General features: G+C 36.5%; 1 protein-coding gene across 1 annotated transcript in view; it reads right to left on the bottom strand.

The window, feature by feature from the left end:
• WNT8B (Wnt family member 8B) overlaps positions 1–19,935 on the bottom strand; it is a 99,747-nt gene that overhangs the window by 14,740 nt on the left and 65,072 nt on the right. The window contains exon 5 of the mRNA XM_053692855.1: positions 1,294–1,419. Within this exon, the coding sequence (XP_053548830.1) occupies positions 1,294–1,419 (126 nt within the window). The remainder of the gene's footprint in view (positions 1–1,293; positions 1,420–19,935) is intronic.

Below are 19,935 nucleotides of genomic sequence, written 5' to 3'. Positions count from 1 at the left end.
GTGGCTACTGAGGAACTTTTGAGGTAAAATATCTTTCTTTTTTACATAGAGATGTTCAGGAGATATTTTCTAGTCAGCTTTTTACAGCTATGCTGCTTCACTTTCAAGTGTTTAAAAATGTGGGTATTATGGCCCTTTAAGTATGTTTTTTGCTTTGCCCGCTTCTTGCATATTACTAACAACAATTGAACATAATTATTTTGCTGTACAACATGTATGTTGCATTTATTTTGGGTGACTGACAGTTATGTGAATATGAATAATTGAGGTTTACAAATGATATGGACTTGCAGGGTTTGGCAGCCTTGAACCACCCCTCAACCTTTTAGTCACACAAGTGATTGTACCTTTTTGGGGGGATTAAATGGTACAGACATGGACCCTTTGACAGTTGGAAACATATTTGTACCTTATTTACCGCTAAATGGTACATATTAGTTAATTAAGGTGTAATTATGATCCATTGACGGTACAGCCACATCAATTGTACCCTAAGGGGCCTATCTATCAAGCTCCGGATAGAGCTTGAGACCGCTGCTCCATAACCTGTCCGCCTGTTTTGAGCAGGCGGACAAAGATCGCTGCAATTCAACCCGATCGAGTACGATCGTGTTGATTGACACCTCCCTGCTGGCGAGTCAGCAGGGGGCGGCGTTGCACCAGCAGCTCTTGTAAGCTGCTGGTGCAATGTTAAATGCGGAGAGCGTATTGCTCTCCGCATTTAGCGAGGTCTTGCGGACCTGATCCGCAAGACTTTTGATAAATAGGGGCCTAAGTGTACTGTTTACAAACGGACCCCAACCGTACCCTTTTTTTCTGACAGTGTACATAGAACATATTTTGCTATGTGCAGAACATTGGAATATGAAATATTTACAGTAAAGACAACTAAGACTTCATATATTTGAGCCCTTATTTTTTTGTGCGATATTGTCTATAAATAATTTTTATTCGTGGTGTTATAAGTGTAACTATATTTTTGTTTTCGCAAAACAGTTAACCAGAGCTTTGAGGATGCTCTTCCCGACCTGCATTAACTTCAATTGCGCTCAATAAATTGCATTTACATTCAACTTGTATTTCGAGCGCTACACCCGATGTGCGCAAACAGCCGCGATAAACCCCTATCACTTGTGTGTAACTGTAAGTGCGCCCCTCGTAATCCGGCCCATAATTTATAAAATTCTAAAATGTGTATGTAGAGTAAACAACTTGGTAATGTACTTTTATTATATGCTGTCAACCCTAGGGTTAAATCAAGCGTACTAAAGACACACCAGGCACTTATCTTACCGAGCTGCCCATTTCTGGAATCATCACAGCCACAGTTATCAAAGTCCCCAAGACTGCAGTTCCTTGTCAGTGTGTACATCACTCCAGCAGAGCTGATCGCATGGACAAAAGCGGTCTCACGGTTTGCTGTGAACGACAAGCATTGGGTGATTATTTACATCCTATCCTGAAAGGGTTTCACAAAGCTGCAGGAAATGCCCCAACACTTTATGTATTTATACTTTGTTTAGCTACTGAGACAAATTACAGCTATAAGCTTAGCAGGTTCCATGTACAAAGTGGTATTTATTAAGTAACATATTTACTGTGTCCCTTAAACCATTGTCTGATGTAAAATAACATGTCCTGCTTCCTCTGGGTGTCTAGCCCGGTGACTAGTACAGAAACAGTAAAAACCAGATGACCCGTGCCTGCCATTTCTAAAGCTTTCTATAAACCCCCTTACAGTCTTTAGTTCTACCCTCACCATAAACCAACCAACTGTAAAGAAGTGTTTCACCAAATTACCCCTGAACCTACTTACTCTCTAACTTGAGATTACAAGTGACTGGTTATTGCTACCGGGCGCTCCCAGTAGCAATTAGCGCTCAGAAAATATACCAGAGATTAGAGCTCTGGTTCATTTTCTAAAAGCGCTCCTAATGCCCCCAAAATAAAGATGGCTAGATTACGAGTTTTTCGTTTTGAGCTGTGCGGTGCTAACGAGCAGTTTTCCCTCACCGCTCACTTCCCTACAGCGCTGGTATTACGGTTTTTTACAAACCCGGCGTTAAAAGACAAGAAGTGAGCGTTGAGCAAAATTTTGTTCCTTACCGCACTCCAATACCAGCGCTGCTTAAGTCAGCGGTGAGCTGGTCGTACGTGATCGTGCACGATTTCCCCATGGGAATCAAAGGGGAGAGCCGACTGAGAAAAAGTCTAACACCTGCAAAAAAGCAGCGTAAATCTCAGTAACACAGCCCCATTGATTCCTATGGGGAAACTAAAGTTATGTTTACACCTAACACCCTAACATGAACCCCGAGCCTAAACACCCCTAATCTTACACATATTAAACCCTAATCTCCCGCCCCCGAATCGCTGACACCTGCATTATATTTATTAACCCTTAATCTACCGCTCCGGACATCGCCACCACCTACATTATACTTATTAACCCCTAATCTGATGCCCCCAATGTCGCCGCAACCTACCTACACTTATTAACCCCTAATCTGCCGCCCCCAATGTCGCCGCCACTATAATAAACATATTAACCCCTAAACCTCCGCACTCCCGCCTCGCAAACATTAGTTAAATATTATTAACCCCTAATCTGCCGTCCCTAACATCGCCGCCACCTACCTACATTTATTAACCTCTAATCTGCCGCCCCCAACGTTGCCGCCACTATATTAAATGTATTAACCCCTAAACCTAAGTCTAACCCTAACACCCCCTAACTTAAATATAATTTAAATAAATCTAACTAAAAATTACTATTGTTACCTAAATAATTCCTAGTTAAAACTAAATACTTACCTATAAAATAAACCCTAAGCTAGCTACAATATAACTAATAGTTACATTGTAGCTAGCTTAGGGTTTATTTTTATTTTACAGGCAAGTTTGTATTTATTTTAATTAGGTAGAATAGTTATTAAATAGTTATTAACTATTTCATAACTACCTAGCTAAAATAAATACTAAAGTACCTGTAAAATAAAACCTAACCTAAGTTACAATAGCACCTAACACTACACTATAATTAAATAAATTAAATTAGCTAAAGTACAAAAAAAAACAAACACTAAATTACAGAAAATAATAAACAAATTACAAGATATTTAAACTAATTACACCTAATCTAATAGCCCTATAAAAAAATAAAAAAAAAATAAAAAAAATAATAAAAAACCCTAGCCTAAACTAAACTACCAATAGCCCTTAAAAGGGCCTTTTGTGGGGCATTGCCCCAAAGTAATCAGCTCTTTTGCCTGTAAAAAAAATACAAACAACCCCCCCAACAGTAAAACCCACCACCCACACAACCAACCCACCAAATAAAATACTATCTAAAAAAACCTAAGTTCCTCATTGCCCTGAAAAGGGCATTTGGATGGGCATTGCCCTTAAAAGGGCAGTTAGCTCTTTTGCGGCCCAAACCCTAACCTAAAAATAAAACCCACCCAATACACCCTTAAAAAAACCTAACACTAACCCCCTGAAGATCGACTTACAGTTCTGAACACCGGACATCCATCCTCAAGGAAGCGGCAGAAGTCTTCATCCAACCGGGCCGAAGTCCTCAACGAAGCTGGGAGAAGTCTTCATCCAAGCCAATAGGAACAGAAAATTGAATGCAAACTCAATCATATTGGCTGATTGGATCAGCCAATAGGATTAAACTTCAATCCTATTGGCTGATTGCATCAGCCAATAGGATTTTTTCTACCTTAATTCCGATTGGCTGATAGAATTCTATCAGCCAATCGGAATCTAAGGGACGCCATCTTGGATGACGTTACTTAAAGGAACCTTCATTCGTCGGGTAGTTGTCGGATGAAGAGGATGCTCCGCGTCGGATGTCTTGAAGATGGACCCGCTCCGCGCCGGATGGATGAAGATAGAAGATGCCGTCTGGATGAAGACTTCTGCCCGTCTAGAGGACCAGTTCACCCGGCTTGGATGAAGACTTCTCCCGGCTTCGTTGAGGACTTCGGCCCGATTGGATGAAGACTTCTGCTGCTTCCTTGAGGATGGATGTCCAGTCTTCAGAACTGTAAGTCGATCTTCAGGGGGTTAGCGTTAGGTTTTTTTAAGGGTGTATTGGGTGGATTTTATTTTTAGGTTAGGATTTGGGCCGCAAAAGAGCTAACTGCTCTTTTAAGAGCAATGCCCATCCAAATACCCTTTTCAGGGCAATGGGAATCTTAGGTTTTTTTTAGATAGTATTTTATTTGGGGGGTAGGTTGTGTGGGTGGTGGGTTTTACTGTTGGGGGGGTTGTTTGTATTTTTTTTACATGTAAAAGAGCTGATTACTTAAAAGGCCCTTTTAAGGGCTATTGGTAGTTTAGTTTAGGCTAGGTTTTTTTAATTTCGGGGGGGGGGGGGCTTTTTTTTATTTTGATAGGGCTATTAGATTAGGTGTAATTAGTTTAACCCCTTAATGACCAAGGACGTACGCCACACGTCCTCAAAAAAAAGACAGTTAATGACCGAGGACGTGTGGCGTACGTCCTTGGTCTGGAAAGCAGCTGGAAGCGATCCTGCACGCTTCCAGCTGCTTTCCGGTTATTGCAGTGATGCCTTGATATCGAGGCATCCTGCAATAACCCCCCTTGGCCATCCGATGCAGAGAGAGCCACTCTGTGGCCCTCTCTGCACCGGACATCGGTGGCCGGTATCGTTGGTGGGTGGGAGCAAGTCTGGGAGGCGGGTGGTCGGCCATCGATGTGCCGAATGGAGTGGAGGGGGGCGGGATCGGGGGCGGGAGGGGCGGGAGCGCGCACGGGAGCGCGCGCGTGCACGGGGGGGCGGCGGGCGGGCGCGTGCACGGGGCGGGAGCGGGAGGGAACCGCTGCACTACAGAAAAATAAACTGGGAGAAGTAAAAGAAATAAAGTTTTTAAAGCTGTTAATAAACAGCTAAGGGACATGGAAGGGGTGGGGGGTTGATCTTGGGGGGGGGGGGGGAAGCTACACTACAGAAAAGATCATTTAAAAAAATAAAAAGGCACATTTTTTTGACTACACTGGGTACTGGCAGACAGCTGCCAGTACCCAAGATGGCGCCCATTAAGGCAGAGGGGGAGGGTTAGAGAGCTGTTTGGTGGGGGATCAGTGAGGCTGGGAGCTAAGGGGGGATCCTACACAGCAGCATATGTAAATATGCTAAAAAAAACACAAATAAAGCCCAAATATAGCTTTTATTTTAGTACTGGCAGAGTTTCTGCCAGTACTTAAGATGGCGGGGACAATTGTGGGGTGGGGGAGGGAAGAGAGCTGTTTGGGAGGGATCAGGGGGTCTCATGTTTCAGGTGGGAGGCTGAGCTCTACACTAAAGCTAAAATTAACCCTGCAAGCTCCCTACAAGCTACATAATTAACCCCTTCACTGCTAGCCATAATACACGTGTGAAATGCAGCGGCATTTGGCGGCCTTCTAATTACCAAAAAGCAACGCCAAAGTCATATATGTCTGCTATTTCTGAACAAAGGGGATCCCAGAGAAGCATTTACAACCATTTGTGCCATAATTGCACAAGCTGTTTGTAAATGATTTCAGTGAGAAACCTAAAATTGTGAAAAATTTAACGTTTTTTTTAATTTGATCGCATTTGGCGGTGAAATGGTGGCATGAAATATACCAAAATTGGCCTAGATCAATACTAGGGGTTGTCTACTACACTACACTAAAGCTAAAATTATCCCTAAAGGCTCCCTACATGCTCCATAATTAACCCCTTCACTGCTGGGCATAATACACGTGTAGTGCGCAGTGGCATTTAGCAGCCTTCTAATTACTAAAAAGCAACGCCAAAGCCATATATGTCTGCTATTTCTGAACAAAGGGGATCCCAGAGAAGAATTTACAACCATTTAAGCCATAATTACACAAGCTGTTTGTAAATAATTTCAGTGAGAAACCAAAAGTTTGTGAAAAAAATTGTAAAAAAGTGAACGATTTTTTGTATTTGATCGCATTTGGCGGTGAAATGGTGGCATGAAATATACCAAAATGGGCCTAGATCAATACTTTGGGTTGTCTACTAAAAAAAAATATATACATGTCAATGGATATTCAGAGATTCCTGAAAGATATTAGTGTTCTAATGTAACTAGCGCTAATTTTGAAAAATAATGGTTTGGAAATAGCAAAGTGCTAATTGTATTTATGGCCCTATAACTTACAAAAAAAGCAAAGAACATGTAAACATTGGGTATTTCTAAACTCAGGACAAAATTTAGAAACTATTTAGCATGGGTGTTTTTTGGTAGTTGTAGATGTGTAACAGATTTTGGGGGTCATAGTTAGAAAAAGTGTGTTTTTTTCAATTTTTTCCTCATATTTTATATTTTTTTTTATAGTAAATGATAAGATATGATGAAAATAATGGTATCTTTAGAAAGTCCATTTAATGGCGAGAAAAACGGTATATAATATGTGTGGGTACAGTAAATGAGTAAGAGGAAAATTACAGCTAAACACAAACACCGCAGAAATGTAAAAATAGCCTTGGTCCCAAACGGACAGAAAATGGAAAAGTGCTGTGGTCATTAAGGGGTTAAATATCTTGTAATTTGTTTATTATTTTCTGTAATTTAGTGTTTGTTTGTTTTTTTGTACTTTAGCTAATTTAATGTATTTAATTGTTGTTAATTTAGTTAATTTATTTAATTATAGTGTACTGTTAGGTGTTATTGTAACTTAGGTTAGGTTTTATTTTACAGGTACTTTTGTATTCATTTTAGCTAGGTAGTTATTAAATAATTAATAACTATTTAATAACTATTCTACCTAGTTAAAATAAATAGTGTCTGAATATGTCACTCCATTAATATCTCAAGGAAGGGATGACTTAAGAAATGTCACATTAGAAAGTATAGAGGAAAGTACACCAAGTAGCAACAGAAAGCACATGAAAATTAAATGTATGACAACAAATGCAAGAAGCATGACAGGTAAAATGGGGGAGCTGATGCTCTTAGTTGCAGAAGAGGACTATGATGTTATCAGTATAACTGAAACTTGGTGGGATGATTCACATGACTGGGCAGTTAACTTAGAGGGGTATACATTATTTAGGAGGGACAGGAATAATAAAAGGGGTGGAGGAATCTGCATGTATATTAAACCTGACCTTAAACCTACAATAAGGGAAGATATTTATGATACAAGTGACAATGTAGAGACCCTGTGGGTTGAAATAAAGAGTGGGGGGAAAAATCCTAAAAAAATATTACTAGGAACATGCTACAAGCCTCCCAACATTAGTGACCCGGAGGAAACTCAACTACTTATCCAAATAGGTAAGGCTGCTAATAACAGTGCTGTAATTATGGGAGATTTTAACTACCCTGATATAAACTGGGCCAATGAAACTAGTAATTCAGCTAAGGGGGATAGATTTTTAAATGTTCTCAGGGATAACTTCTTGTCACAATTAATAGAGGAGCCAACTAGGAGTAAAGCTATATTGGATTTAGTGCTATCAAACAATACAGATATAATATCAAACATAGAAGTTAAAGAACATTTGGGTAACAGTGATCATAACATGGTCACATTTGAAATCTCTTTTCATATGCAGTGTTTTAAAGGCTTAACTAAGACTTTTAATTTCAAGAAAGCAAAGTTCAACGATTTAAGGAAATCATTAAATAATATAAATTGGGACAATGTATTTTCTAATAAAAATACAGAGGATAAATGGATAATATTTAAAAATTTGTTAAATAAATATACATATCAATACATACCATATGGTTATAAAAATAAAAATAAAAAAAAAAAGCCGTTATGGCTAAATAAAAATGTGTTAAAAGAAATTAGGAAAAAACGTAGGGCATTTAAATTATTAAAAGAAAATAGTACAGACTCAGCATACAATATTTATAAGGAATGTAACAAAGCATGCAAAAAAGCAATCAAATTAGCCAAAATTGAAAATGAAAAATTAATTGCCAAGGATTCTAAGTCTAACCCTAAAAGGTTCTTTAAGTACATAAATAGCAAAAAATCTAAGAAGGATAATATAGGTACATTAAAATGTGTGGAGGGTAGCATGATAAATAATGACAGGGAAAAGGCTGAGGTACTAAACCAGTTTTTTTCTTCAGTATACACAAGAGAGGAACCATTGAATGATACTTTGGAACAGAATAGAACATGCCAGTCCATACCACTAACTGGGTTTTGTTTAGAGGATATCAGGAAAAAACTAAAAAATATTAAGGTAAATAAAACTCCAGGCCCAGATGGAATACACCCAAGGGTGTTAAGTGAACTTAGCACTGTTATAGACAAACCTTTACTCTTAATTTTTCAAGACTCATTATCCTCAGGCATGGTACCCCAGGATTGGCGTAAAGCTGATGTGGTGCCACTCTTCAAAAAGGGAAGCAGGAATGATCCAGGAAGCTATAGACCAGTTAGTCTGACATCAATAGTGGGGAAGATATTTGAAGGGATTATAAGGGATTATATTGATGAGCATATTCGTGTAAACAAGATTATGAGTTCTAATCAGCATGGCTTTAGGAAAAATAGATCATGTCAAACTAATCTAATTAGATTCTACGAGGAAGTAAGTAAAAATATAGATAAAGGGGAATCAGTTGATGTGATATACTTAGATTTTGCAAAGGCATTTGATACAGTGCCACATGAGAGATTAATGCACAAAATTAAGGGACTGGGAATAGCTGAAAATGTTAGCTCATGGATAAATAACTGGATAAAAGATAGGGAGCAACGAGTAGCAGTAAATGGATCATACTCAGATTGGACAAAGGTAATCAGTGGCGTCCCCCAGGGATCAGTACTGGGCCCTGTTCTTTTTAATATTTTTATAAATGACTTGGAGCAAGGATTAAATAGCGACATCTCTATTTTTGCAGATGATACTAAGTTAAGTAAGGTCATTAGGTCAGAGCAGGATGAACTCTCTTTGCAAAGGGATTTGCTAAAATTAGAACTATGGGCCAGTAAATGGAAAATGAGATTTAATACGGAAAAATGTAAGGTTCTACATTTTGGAAGTAAAAATAAGCAGGCTATGTATTTTTTAAATGGGACAAGACTTAGCCAAACACAGGAGGAAAGGGATTTGGGAGTAGTAATAGATAACAAGCTAAAGATGAGTGCACAATGCAGAGCAGCGGCTTCAAAGGCTAATAAGATACTAGCATGTATTAAAAGAGGCATTGATTCAAGGGAGGAAAGCATAATTCTGTCATTATATAAAGCCCTGGTAAGACCTCACCTTGAGTTTGGAGTGCAGTTCTGGGGACCGATTGCTAAAAAAGATATTGCAGAACTAGAAAAAGTTCAGAGAAGGGCCACAAAGCTAATAAGGGGATTGGAGAAATTAACCTATGAGGAGAGGCTAGCCAAACTGGGTCTGTTCTCTTTAGAAAAAAGGCGCTTGAGAGGTGACATGATTACTTTATATAAATATATTCAAGGCCCATATACAGAGATGGCAGAAGCTCTTTTTATTCCAAGAAAATTGGTTCTGACAAGAGGTCATAATTTAAGGTTGGAGGAAAGGAGATTTAATCTCCTGCAACGGAAACGTTTTTTTCACTGTAAGAGCAATAAAATTGTGGAACTCATTACCAAAGGAGGTAGTGAATGCCAATACCATAGATACATTTAAAAATAGTCTGGATAATTTTCTGTATATAAACAAAATTCATGGATATGATTGCTAGTATTAAATGGGTCACATTTTAATGGGGTTATTTAAGCTTAACTGGAGCTTTTTGTAAGTATTTTAGATTTGTATAGGTTGAACTCGATGGACTTCAGTCTTTTTTCAACCTTATCTACTATGTTACTATGTTACTATGTAAATACAAACTTGCCTGTAAAATAAAAATAAATCCTAAACTAGCTACAATGTAACTATTAGTTATATTGTAGCTAGCTTAGGGTTTATTTTATAGGTAAGTATAAGTTTTAAATAGGAATAATTTAGTTAATGATAGGAATTTTTAGTTAGATTTATTTTAATTATATTTAAGTTAGGGGTGTTAGGGTTAGGGTTAGACTTAGATTTAGGGGTTAATAACTTTAGTATAGTGGCGGCGACGTTGGGGGCGGCAGATTAGGGGTTAATAAATGTAGGTAGGTGGCGGCGATGTTAGGGACGACAGATTAGGGGTTAATAATATTTAACTAATGTTTGCGAAGCGGGAGTGCGGCAGTTTAGGGGTTAATATGTTTATTATAGTGGCGGCGACGTTGGGGGTGACAGATTAGGGGTTCATAAATATAATGTAGGTGTCGGCGATGTTGGGGGCAGCAGATTAGGGGTTCATAAATATAATGTAGGTGGTGGCGGTGTCTGGAGCGGCAGATTAGGGGTTAAAAATTGAATTGTAGTGTTTGCGATGCGGGAGGGCCTCAGTTTACGGGTTAATAGGTAGTTTATGGGTGTTAGTGTACTTTTTAGCACTTTGGTTATGAGTTTTATGTTATGGCGTTGTACCATAAAACTCCTAACTACTGACTTTAAAATGTGTTAGGACTCTTGATGGGGTAGGGTGTACCGCTCACTTTTTGGCCTCCCAGGACAGACTCGTAATACCAGCGCTATGGAAGTCCCATAGAAAAAAGACTTTACAAAGTTTACGTAAGTTGTTTTGCGGTAAGGCCAAAAAAGTGTGCTGTGCCCCTAAACCTGCAAGACTCGTAATAGCAGCGGGCGTAAAAAAGCAGCGTTAGGACCTGTTAACACTGCTTTTTTACCCTAACGCACAACTTGTAATCTAGCCGAGAGTCTTTTAGTTTTTTTATGGATAAAAAATGTAACAGTTTTTAGGGGTTATAAACGGCAGCAGTGTTAGAAAAAAAAAAACGGCACTGAAAAGAGTCTTTACATTGCGGTCTATGGGAAGTGAGTGTTCTCAGTAAATATATATACAGTACATACTGTATATATTTATATTTGCTGCCAATGTCTTTGGTACTCTATGGTAGCAGGGTTTTGCAACATTGTATAACAAAGCTACAAATAATGTTACAAAACACTGCAACCATAGAGTAGTAAAGACACGTGCACACTCCTGAGCTCTTATGAGTCTACCTAGTATTACTCTTTAATAAAAGATAGCAAGAAAATGAAGCAAAATTGATAACAAAAGTAAATTGGAAAGTTGTTTAACATTTCATGCTCTATCCAAATCATAAAAGTTTAATTTTGACTTTACTGTCCCTTTAAAGGGACAGCAAAGTCATTATTATACACTCATTATTTAGACAGAGCATACAATTTTAAACAACTTTCCAATTTACTTCTATTGTTTAATTTGCTTCCTTCTCTTGTTATAATTTACTGAAAGGTTAATCTAGGTAAGCTCAGGAGCAGCAAAGAACCTAGGTTCTAGCTGCTGATTGGTGGCTGCATATATCTATACCGATTATCATTGGTCACCCATGGGTTCAGTTAGAAACCAGTAGTGCATTGCTGCTCCTTCAACAAATGATACAAAGAGAATGAAAGAAATTAGGTAATAGAAGTAAATTAGAAAGTTGTTGAAATGCTATTCTCTACCTAAATCATGAGGGAATATTTTTGGGTTTTGTGTCTATACAGATCTTACCTTATTGCATATAAGGAAGCTGCCAATTAAACTTACATGAAACAACGAGACAGCCGACCCATTTAACACAAGACATGATATCCCCGAATTTTGCTTTTTTTAAATAATATATTTATTAAGGCTTAAAATAAATGACAAGGCAAATATAACACAGCTCAATAAGATATCCAAGTGGTACAATGAGTTTCTTTCTAATATTAACATTTCAAATACACAGCATTGTTGTAATAAAACACAATTTACTTTGCACCTTACATATATTCAAATAATTGTCAGTATTTCTATTATTGTGTTCCAATTATTGCCCCTTAAAAAAATATATATACATACAAGGTGCAAGTATCAGTATTGCTAATACTCATCATTTTCAATACACAACATTGTACCAAATTATATTTTTAGCCAGAAATGGGTTAGATTACATGTGGTTCATTAGTTACACGTGAGCGATATCGGTTGTAGAGCTCATATTACAAGTTGGAAGTAAACGCGATTGCTTTAGCGTAATTGAATTTAACACATGCTGGGATAGTGCGACCTCAGAGCTCTGGTCAACTATTTCACAAAACAAAAAAGTGTCACAAAACACATCACAAATACTTTTAAAAGTACAGTTACACTCATAATAACAGCATCTAATAAAAGATGATTAAAATGATTGCACAAAAAAGTTATAAGGGCTCAAAGATATGAGGTCTCAGGTGTTAGAAAAAAAAGGCAGACAAAGGGCTTTAACATTGAGATAAATACATATACATTGCTAAAGATACATATTATATATATATATATATATATATATATATAAATATTTATATATGTACATATGTATTTATGTATTTATATGTGTATATATATATTTATATGTGTGTACATATGTATTTATATGTGTGTGTGTGTACATATATATTTATATATTTATATTGTGTGCATATGTATTTATATGTGTGTATATATAGTTATATGTGTGTACATATGTATTTATATGTGTATATATATATATAGTTATATGTGTGTACATATGTATTTATATATTTATATTGTGTGCATATGTATTTATATGTGTGTATATACAGTATATATATGTATATATATATATATATTTATGTGTGTACATGTGTATTTATGTATTTTTATGTGTGTGCATATATATATATATTTATGTGTGTACATATGTATTTATATGTGTATATATATATTTATATGTGTGTACATATGTATTTATGTATTTATATGTGTGTGCATATATATATATATTTATTTATATGTGTGTATATATGTATTTATATGTGTATATATATATTTATATGTGTGTACATGTGTATTTATGTATTTATATGTGTGTGCATATATATATATATTTATTTACTTGTGTGTACATATGAATTTATATGTGTATATATATATTTATATGTGTGTACATATGTATTTATGTATTTATATGTGTGTATATATATATATATATATATATATATACACAGTTGTGTGCAAAAGTTTAGGCAACTCTGACAATTTCCATGATTTTCATTTATAAATAATTGGGTATTTGGATCAGCAATTTCATGTTGATCTATCAAATAACTGAAGGACACAGTAATATGTCAGTAGTGAAATGAGGTTTCTTGGATTAACAGAAAATGTGCAATATGCATCAAAAGGAAATTAGACAGGTGCATACATTTGGGCACCCTTGTCATTTTGTTGATTTGAATACCTGTAACTACCTAGCACTGATTAATTGGAACACACAATTGGTTTGGTGAGCCCATTAAGCCTTGAACTTCATAGACAGGTGCATCCAATCATGAGAAAATGTATTTAAGGTGGCCAATTGCAAGTTGTTGTTCTCTTTGAGTCTCCTCTGAAGAGTGGCACCATGGGGGCCTCAAAACAATTCTCAAATGACCTGAAAACAAAGATTGTTCGACATTATGGTTTAGGGGAAGGCTACAAAAAGCTATCGCAGAGATGTAAGCTGTCAGTGTCCACTGTGAGGAACATAGTGAGGAAATGGAAGACCACAGGCACAGTTTTTGTTAAGGCCAGAGGTGGCAGGCCAAGTAAAATATTGGAGAGGCAAAGGATGGTGAGAACGGTCAAAAACAGCCCATAGCCCACCTCCAAAGACCTACAACATCATCTTGCTGCAGATGGTGTCACTGTGCATCGTTCAACAATTCAGCGCACTTTGCACAAGGAGAAGCTGTATGGGAGAGTAATGCGAAAGAAGCCTTTTCTGCACACACGCCACAAACAGAGTCGTTTGAGATATACAAACGCACATTTGAATGAGCTAGCTTCATTTTAGAAGAAGGTGCTGTGGACTGATATAACAAAGATTGAGTTATTTAGTCATAAGAAAGGGCGTTATGCATGGAGGCAAAAGAACACGGTGTTCCAAGACAAACACTTGCTAGCCACATGCTGTGGGGCTGTGTGGCCAGTGCCAGTACTGGGAATCTTGTTAAAGTTAAGGGGTCGCATTGATTCCACTCAATATCAGCAGATACTTGAGTTGAGAATAATGTTGAGGAATCAGTCACAAAGTTATGCCGGGGCTGGATATTTCAACAAAACAATGACCCAAAACACTGCTCAAAATCTACTCTGGCATTTATACAGAGGAACAAGTACAATGTTCTGGAATGGTCATCCTAGTCCCCAGACCTGAATATCATTAAAAATCTGTGGGGTGATTTGAAGCAGGCTGTCCATGCTCGGCAACCATCAAACCTAACTGAACTGGAGATGTTTTGCAAGGAGGAATGGTCCAAAATACCTTCATCCAGAATCCAGGCACTCATTACAGGCTATCGGAAGCATCTAGAGGCTGTTATTTCTGCTAAAGGGGGCTCTACTAAATATTGATGCAATATTTCTGTTGGGGTGCCCAAATTTATGCACCTGTCTAATTTCGTTTGGATGCATATTGCAAATTTTCTATTAATCCAATTAACCTCATTTCACTACTGAAATATAACTGTGTCCTTCAGTTATTTAATAGATCAAAATAAAATTGCTGATCCAAACACCCAATTATTTATAAATGAAAATCATGGAAATTGTCAGGGGTGCCTAAACTTTTACATACAACTGTATGTATATATATATATATATATATATATATATATATATATATATATATATATATATATATATATATATATATATATATATATATATATATATATATGTGTGAGCATATGTATTTATGTATTTATATGTGTATATATATATATTTATAGTAGAACAAAGAAAAAGTCCGGACAGGGAGCTCAAAGCAAAAGTGAGGATTTATTGGCACAATATAAAAGCTTCTAAGATATATTTACAGGACAAATGGCTATAATAGACAGCAAGAAAGGGGCTTGGGTGGGCGACTGACGCGTTTCAGCTCCTTTGGAGCCTTAATCATAGACAGAATACTGCCCTAATGCCCTATTCAAACTGATATAGACTATGCTATCTTGCTATTGGATGGCCTGACCTACCTGTGTTACTTGTGGGTGTATACCTATTAAGGGAAACTGCCTATGTACGGCTGAATACCTTATGATGTGAGAATATAATACTCTAAGTGATTGTTTATTTATTTTGTTAAATCATGTATATGTTTATATCTTTACTGCTGTGAAAGTGTAATTCCCTGAAAGATATTTTTATATTTTTATTACTCAATTTATATGTAAGTAATCTTATTTGTGCCCTATTCACCAATGGACATAAAGTCTCATTAGTTGACAAACGAAAAGAAGAAAATAACCTTTCGGCTAATTGAATAATTTGGTTGCCTGCTGCTTACTTCTAAGCTGATCGCATTATGTGCTGAATATATACCAAATTTTACTTATGGTCATACTTATTAACAGCTTATTATAGAAGGTAACGTTATATTCTACTGTCACTAATTCTGAATAAATGAATGCGGGCTTTGTTGTCCTCAATACATATTGAGATGTTTAGATATTAGAGTAACATGAAAGTGGATTTGTGGTAGCCTAGAAGTAATATTTAGTTGGTCAACAAGAGGGCATGTAACTAATCACAACAACACTCATAATATTGGATTAATCCTTATATCTATATTAACTGTGTATCTTTACAAAACCAAATGTTGTTGTATAACAGTTGGATAGTGCCCTCATGTTGATCAACTTTATTTACTTAGTCGAACAAATGTAAAAGGAAATTGAAAAGAAAAGAAACAATATTTGCTTACTTAGCTGAAAATTAGATAGTTACATTGGTATATTGTAGTACTTATATACAGAACGAGACTTTTTTTCTCATTTGCTTATTTCGATACTACACTGTTTGAAAACACAATGTAATATATTAAGAAGCAGATGAGGGACAATCAATTACCAATGATTGATTAGGTCCGTCTCAATATTTAGACCAGTTGGTTGCCGACTACCTAGGGTGAAGATCCAGAACACTTCTTTAGCAAGGAGGTCCTTCAATCTATCTCCACCTCTTGGTTTCCTTTTTATCTGGTCAATCACAGTCCAGGTGAATGTGCTTATATCCTTATTGTGCTCATCCACAAAGTGTTTAGAGGCTCCAGTGGGTGTTATCCCCCTTTCGATGTCGTTGAGGTGGGCACGGATCCTCTCCCTGGCTTCCCGGGAGGTGCATCCTATGTATTGCTTCTTGCAAACACTGCATGTATGTGTGTACATATGTATTTATGTATTTATATGTGTATATATATATATATATATATTTATATGTATATAAATATATATATATATATATATATATATATATATATATATATTTATATGTGTGTACATATGTATTTATGTATTTATATGTATATATATTTATATGTGTATACATATGTATTTATATATTTATATGTGTATATATATATATATATATATATATATTTATATGTGTGTACATATGTATTTATATATTTATATTTGTATATATATTTATATGTGTGTACATATGTATTTATGCATTTATATGTGCATATATATTTATATGTGTGTACATATGTGTTTATGTATTTATATGTGTTTACATATGTATTTATGTATTTATATGTGTATATGTATTTATATGTGTGTACATATGTGTTTATGTATTTATATGTGTATTTATATATTTACAGACATACACATGTAAACACCTAAATACATATGTATACATCTAGAGACATATATATAGAAGTGCATTGCAGACCATAGATGAGCACTGAATCAATTACTATCATCCTTTAGTTTTACTTTGTGGGTATATATTTAGTTTTGTCTGAGGAAATCGTTTTTCATGTGCTTGACCAGATATTCATGTTATGTTATATAAGTTAAAAAAGTGCTTTGTAGAAAAATGTAAATGTAATGAAATTCTGATGACTGGAATAGGGCCACTGTTTGTGTCTTTTTAGAGTAAAACCGCTTTCTGTCTACATTAATTGAACGTATTTAACTGAATTTTTTTTAAAAAAAAAATAAGATGCCACCAGAAAGTGCAGATTCTTGCCTGTGAATATGGGATACTGTCCGTCCACATTTCTGTGCAAATTTCCAATTTCTTTTAATAATCTGTATATTACTGACGTACATGTGAAAAAAAGTGACCTTGCTAAATTAGGCCAAAGTAATTTAGGGTAAATGCCAGAGTGAATAAAATCAGCATACACACTGAGACGGCGGGAATATCCTGTATAGCCTGAGAGAGAAGATATACAAATACCAATGTATTGTTAAAAGAAGAAAATGAATAATGTTATTTTAAAGGGATAGTAAACATGTTGCAATATATTTTATTTATTTATTTTGCCACCTTTTCATGTAATTTAGCTCTGGAAATTGAGCAATTTCTTATTCGCAGATGTTGAAATGCACCTGCTGACTTCTCAAGGTTAACTCTGCTACATATATGTCCCTAAATATCTTTTTCAGACAACAACTGCAATTAAATGTACTTTATACTAACTTTATGACTGTGGTTAGCCTTATTGTCTGCAGACTAAAGCCCAGATTGGCTCTTCCAAATAAGGCAAATGGTGGGCGGAGTTTGTCTATTGAAAATTAATTGCAGAAAAAAGAATGCTAATTTGTTTTAAAAACGTTAAGACTTGGCTGATATTTTATTCTATAGCAACACAACAGAAATGTCTGTAATTACAGTGTGTACTGTCCCTTTAACTGGTGATAAATGCATTAACATTGTGCAATTGGTAAAATGTTTGTAACCAAAGTGAGTTCAGTACTTGCCATTGCCATTTAAATGACACACACAAGAATATATATATATTTAATAGGATATTTTCATTGGGATTCATGGACAATATGGGCTACTATTTTGCACTGACTTGATATGTTTAGAAGAAGAAATAAAAACAAGAATAATAAAAATTGGTCTATAGTCCATATTTGCTAAAACAGTTTAACTTTCTTCATGTTAAAAAAAGCAGATGGTTACTTAATCCTTTACTCAATCTGTGGCAGGAGATTGGTGGAAGATTGGAACAGACATTCTATGATGAATAACTAGCAGTCCAGCAATATCAGGTAACGAGCTGCTACAGAGGATAACGACACAAGAGTTTTTCTGATTCCCATAAATAATGAAGATCTAATTTATAGACATTGTAGACAGAAAACTAACATCAAAAAGAACTTTAGGATTTCTGGGGTTTGCGTAAATAGATTAAGGATAATCCAGATGAACGTGATCCAAGAATAAATCAAAGTGTGAGATCTGAAGTATTTCAAGGAGACACTTGGTGCTGACATTTGCATCTTCTGTAAATTAAAGAAATCTATAATGTTTTGGAGAAAGAATTTAAAGCTTAAATTGCAACAGAATGAATGAAACAGACTTTGTTTTTTTCAGAGAATCCAGCGATGCAAAAAATAAATAAATAATAGACACCTAAGGACCATATCAGTTTGAAACAGATGACATCCAAGGTATAACCCAGAATACTTAACATGAGTCAGAATGTGATGGTGGAACAAGAGTCATTGATATGAAATATATCTAACGGGGCCTGTTGTTTTGTAATATATGCTTCATTAGATAAAGCCATTTTACATTGTTGTTTTTTTATATTATGTACCAAGCACTTTGTTCTCATTGCTTGATGCTTTCAAAACATGGAGTAAAGGACCTGTGCTCCATTGTGATGGAACAGCATGAACTCCTGCACCCAAACCCAGCTCACTATCACTCCAACAACCCAGCTCACTATCACTCCAACAAACCAGCTCACTATCACTCCAACAACCCACTATCACTCCAACAAACCAGCTCTCTATCACTCCAACAACTCAGATCACTATCTCTCCAACAACCCATCTCACTATCACTCCAACAACCCACCTCACTATCACTCCAACAACCCAGCTCACTATCACTCCAAAACCCAGCTCACTATCACTCCAACAACCCAGCTCAATATCACTGCAACAACCCAGCTCACTATAACTGCAACAACCCAGCTCATTATCACTCCAACAACCCAGCTCACTATCACTGCAACCCAGCTCACTATAACTCCAACAACCCAGCTCACTATCACTCCAACCCAGCTCACTATCACTCCAACCCAGCTCTCTATCACTCCAACAACCCAGCTCAATATCACTCCAACCCATCTCACTATCACTCCAACAACCCACCTCACTATCACTCCAACCCAGCTCACTATCACTCCAACAACCCAGCTCACTATCACTCCAACAACCCAGCTTACTATCATTCCAACAACCCAGCTCACTATCACTCCAACAAACCAGCTCACTATAACTGCAACAACCCAGCTCACTATCTCTCCAACAACCCAGTTCACTATCACTCCAACAAACCAGCTCACTATCACTCCAACAACCCAGCTCACTATCACTCCAACAAACCAGCTCACTATCACTGCAACAACCCAGCTCACTATAACTCCAACAACCCCTGCTCACTATCACTGCAACAACCTAGCTCATTATCACTCCAACCCAGCTCACTATCACTCCAACAACCCAGCTCACTATTACTCCAACAAACCAGCTCACTATCACTGCAACAACCCAGCTCACTATCACTCCAACAACCCAGCTCACTATCACTGCAACAACCCATCTCACTATCAATCCAACCCAACTCACTATCACTCCAACAACCCAGCTCACTATCACTCCAACAAACCATCTCACTATAACTCCAACAGCCCAGCTCACTATCACTCCAACAGCCCAGCTCACTATCACTCCAAAAACCCAGATCACTATAATTGCAACAACACAGCTCACTATCACTCCACTATCAATCCAACAAACCAGCTCACTATCACTCCAACAAACCAGCTCACTATCACTCCAACAAC

Source organism: Bombina bombina, chromosome 9, assembly GCF_027579735.1.
Source record: "Bombina bombina isolate aBomBom1 chromosome 9, aBomBom1.pri, whole genome shotgun sequence".
NCBI lineage: Eukaryota > Metazoa > Chordata > Amphibia > Anura > Bombinatoridae > Bombina > Bombina bombina.
The sequence above is the reverse complement of the archived record's forward strand: the minus strand, read 5'-3'. Positions and strand labels throughout refer to the sequence as shown.